Below are 2500 nucleotides of genomic sequence, written 5' to 3'. Positions count from 1 at the left end.
GCGTGTGTCAGCCGGCGACTGACTGACATGTCAAATTTCTTTCCTTCAAATACCTGCCGCTAGGCTCCAGCAGACAGACCCAGCAAGTTGTCACGTGACACTGTCTCACCTTAACTGACCAGTGAAGGCGCGTAGTCTTAGCCCGTGCACTCTCTAAACGACCGTCACCACCTGTCAGTCTGCGAAACTGATTCAGTGTCAGCTTGTCTCACCTTGTGATGTTATTTCCCGCCAGCATGTTATGACTTTCAAGCCATTTTTGGTCTTCTCGCTTCAGCCAAATATAGAAGCTGGCTTTTTCGAACGCCTCCTGTACTCTCCTTATTAGTTTTCGCAGTACGGAGCTAGAAAAACAAATCTTCTTTTGAAAAGCGGTGTCATTTTCCTTTCAATGAAGCCTCTAACCCTCACTGCCAGGTGGTAATACTCAACATTCCATCCCTGTTCTCTGCACTCTTCGATTAGTTTTTCGTACCTCTTCTCCTTTCGTTCCTCTGCATTGCCTATGTTCTCTTCCCAAGGTACTGTCAGTTCTAGCAAAATTCCTATTCTCCATTCTCTGTTCCATAGGACTAAATCTGGTCTTTTTGTCGTTTTTATTAGTGGAAATATTACTTGTCTTTCCAAATCCGTGGCCACCTCCCAGTATCCCTTCCATCTTCCGTCTATCTCGTATATTTTACTTGTATGCCTGGTTTTATATCCTTCTCCCTCCTTGTGGAAGTATACTTTCCTACGCTTTTCTACTTTTGGGTACTCTCCCCTATTGTACCTCTCGATCTTCTCCTTGAGTGCTGCGCTTATGACGCCGAGGACTTGATTATGCCGCCATGTATATCTTTCTAGTGATAGTCTGCAATTTGACAGAACATGTCTAATTGTCGCTTTCTCTCTGCATCTACACTCATCGGTTGTTTTATTGTTCCACTGGACTAAGTTCGCCAGTGATGGTAGACGTCGAAGGTAGACTTGATCAGGAGGGATGTTCTTGCTTGTTCCCAAGCCCAAAGTTCCTTCCATGATATTCTGCGGCTGATCGGCATTCGAAAGAGAGAGAGAGAGAGAGAGAGAGAGAGAGAGAGAGAGAGAAGAGAGAAGGGGAGGGAGGGAGGTAACTCGTATGCTTACCTGCAATGACAGAGTATCCAATACAGAGTTGCATTCGGTAATGTCCTACTATTAATAATGTTTTGGAATTATTTTACAGCTGTAGTTATTAACGAAAATTCCACAGAGCTGACTCAGTTTAAATCGGACAAGAATTTCCAGTTGCGACAGCATGGAGTTTTTATACGAAGACCTTCACCTGACAAAGAAACTTATTGGATTTCTTTCTCCAGTGGTATGTATACGTCCTATATTTGCTCTCAGATCGATCAATAAGTCGCTGACATAGATATATTGCCCAAAATTTTCCTCATATCATACCCTTGTTTCTTAAAGGCGGCAACCTGGCAGAAACGTTAGCAGTATTTCGTCTGTCTTTATGTCCTGAGTTCAAATTCTGCCGAGGTTGACTTTGCCTTTCATCCTTTCGGGATCAATAAATTAAGTACCTGTTAAGCACTGGGGTCGATGTAATCGACTTAATCCGTTTGTCTGTCCTTGTTTGTCCCCTTGTGGGTAGTAAAGAAATTGGTATTTGTGTGTGTGCGTCTGCAGGTGTGTACTTCAAAAGACAATCTACCTTCAAATTTTGACGTATAATTATCCATGTGTGTGTGTGTGAGAGAGAGAGAGAGAGAGTGAGAGTGGGTGTGAATGTGTGTGTATGCGTGTACGTACATATAACATAAATACACGTGTATGCATGTATGTATGTGCCTATGAATCTATGTATGAAGAGCCTACCTCAAAAGCATCACTATTTTACTAAACAATGTACAACCATCACACATACAAACTTATACAGACATATGCACACAAACACACACACTTATGTATAGTGAATGTATATATGATATTTGTGTCTTTTTATTTACTTACAGGTATCACTGCCAGTATCACATACGCAGATAAACTCTTAAACATTGGTATTTCTATGACTTTAAACAAGTCGTTGATATACACAAACGGGCTGCTAGGAACGTTCAATGGCAACAAAACCGATGACCTCCAGCTTCGTAATAAGACCTATCTTTCAGCTGATTCAGACGAAGAGACTATTTACAGAAAATTCGGTTTAAACTGTAAGTGAAAATAGGAATTTCTAATTTGATAGTTCAGATTTAAACATATGCAAAGTCCCGGTTGCTTAACTAAAATTCTATACTACTTCATACAGAGTTCGCTAAAAACATTTTTTTAAAATGAAACATCAAAAAACTGACACCTTGTACAATTTGGCAAAAAGGTCGAGGTAAATGTGATTCAAAAATTACTCACACTTTTATAACCTTAAAATAAACTGATAAAGGGTGATTTATTTGGGCTTAAAAATATCCTCTACGCCTTAGTTTCTATATCCTGTTTTGGTCTCGATTCTCTGAAGTTGTATACT

General features: G+C 40.3%; 1 protein-coding gene across 1 annotated transcript in view; it reads left to right on the top strand.

Annotated features, from left to right (window-relative positions):
- LOC115221006 (mucin-like protein) overlaps positions 1 to 2500 on the top strand; it is a 62449-nt gene that overhangs the window by 29313 nt on the left and 30636 nt on the right. The window contains exons 11-12 of the mRNA XM_029791224.2: positions 1208 to 1342; positions 1989 to 2189. Coding sequence (XP_029647084.1) covers positions 1208 to 1342; positions 1989 to 2189 — 336 coding nt within the window. The remainder of the gene's footprint in view (positions 1 to 1207; positions 1343 to 1988; positions 2190 to 2500) is intronic.

This window comes from Octopus sinensis, linkage group LG17 (genome assembly GCF_006345805.1).
Source record: "Octopus sinensis linkage group LG17, ASM634580v1, whole genome shotgun sequence".
Taxonomy (NCBI): Eukaryota; Metazoa; Mollusca; class Cephalopoda; order Octopoda; family Octopodidae; genus Octopus; species Octopus sinensis.
The sequence above is the reverse complement of the archived record's forward strand: the minus strand, read 5'-3'. Positions and strand labels throughout refer to the sequence as shown.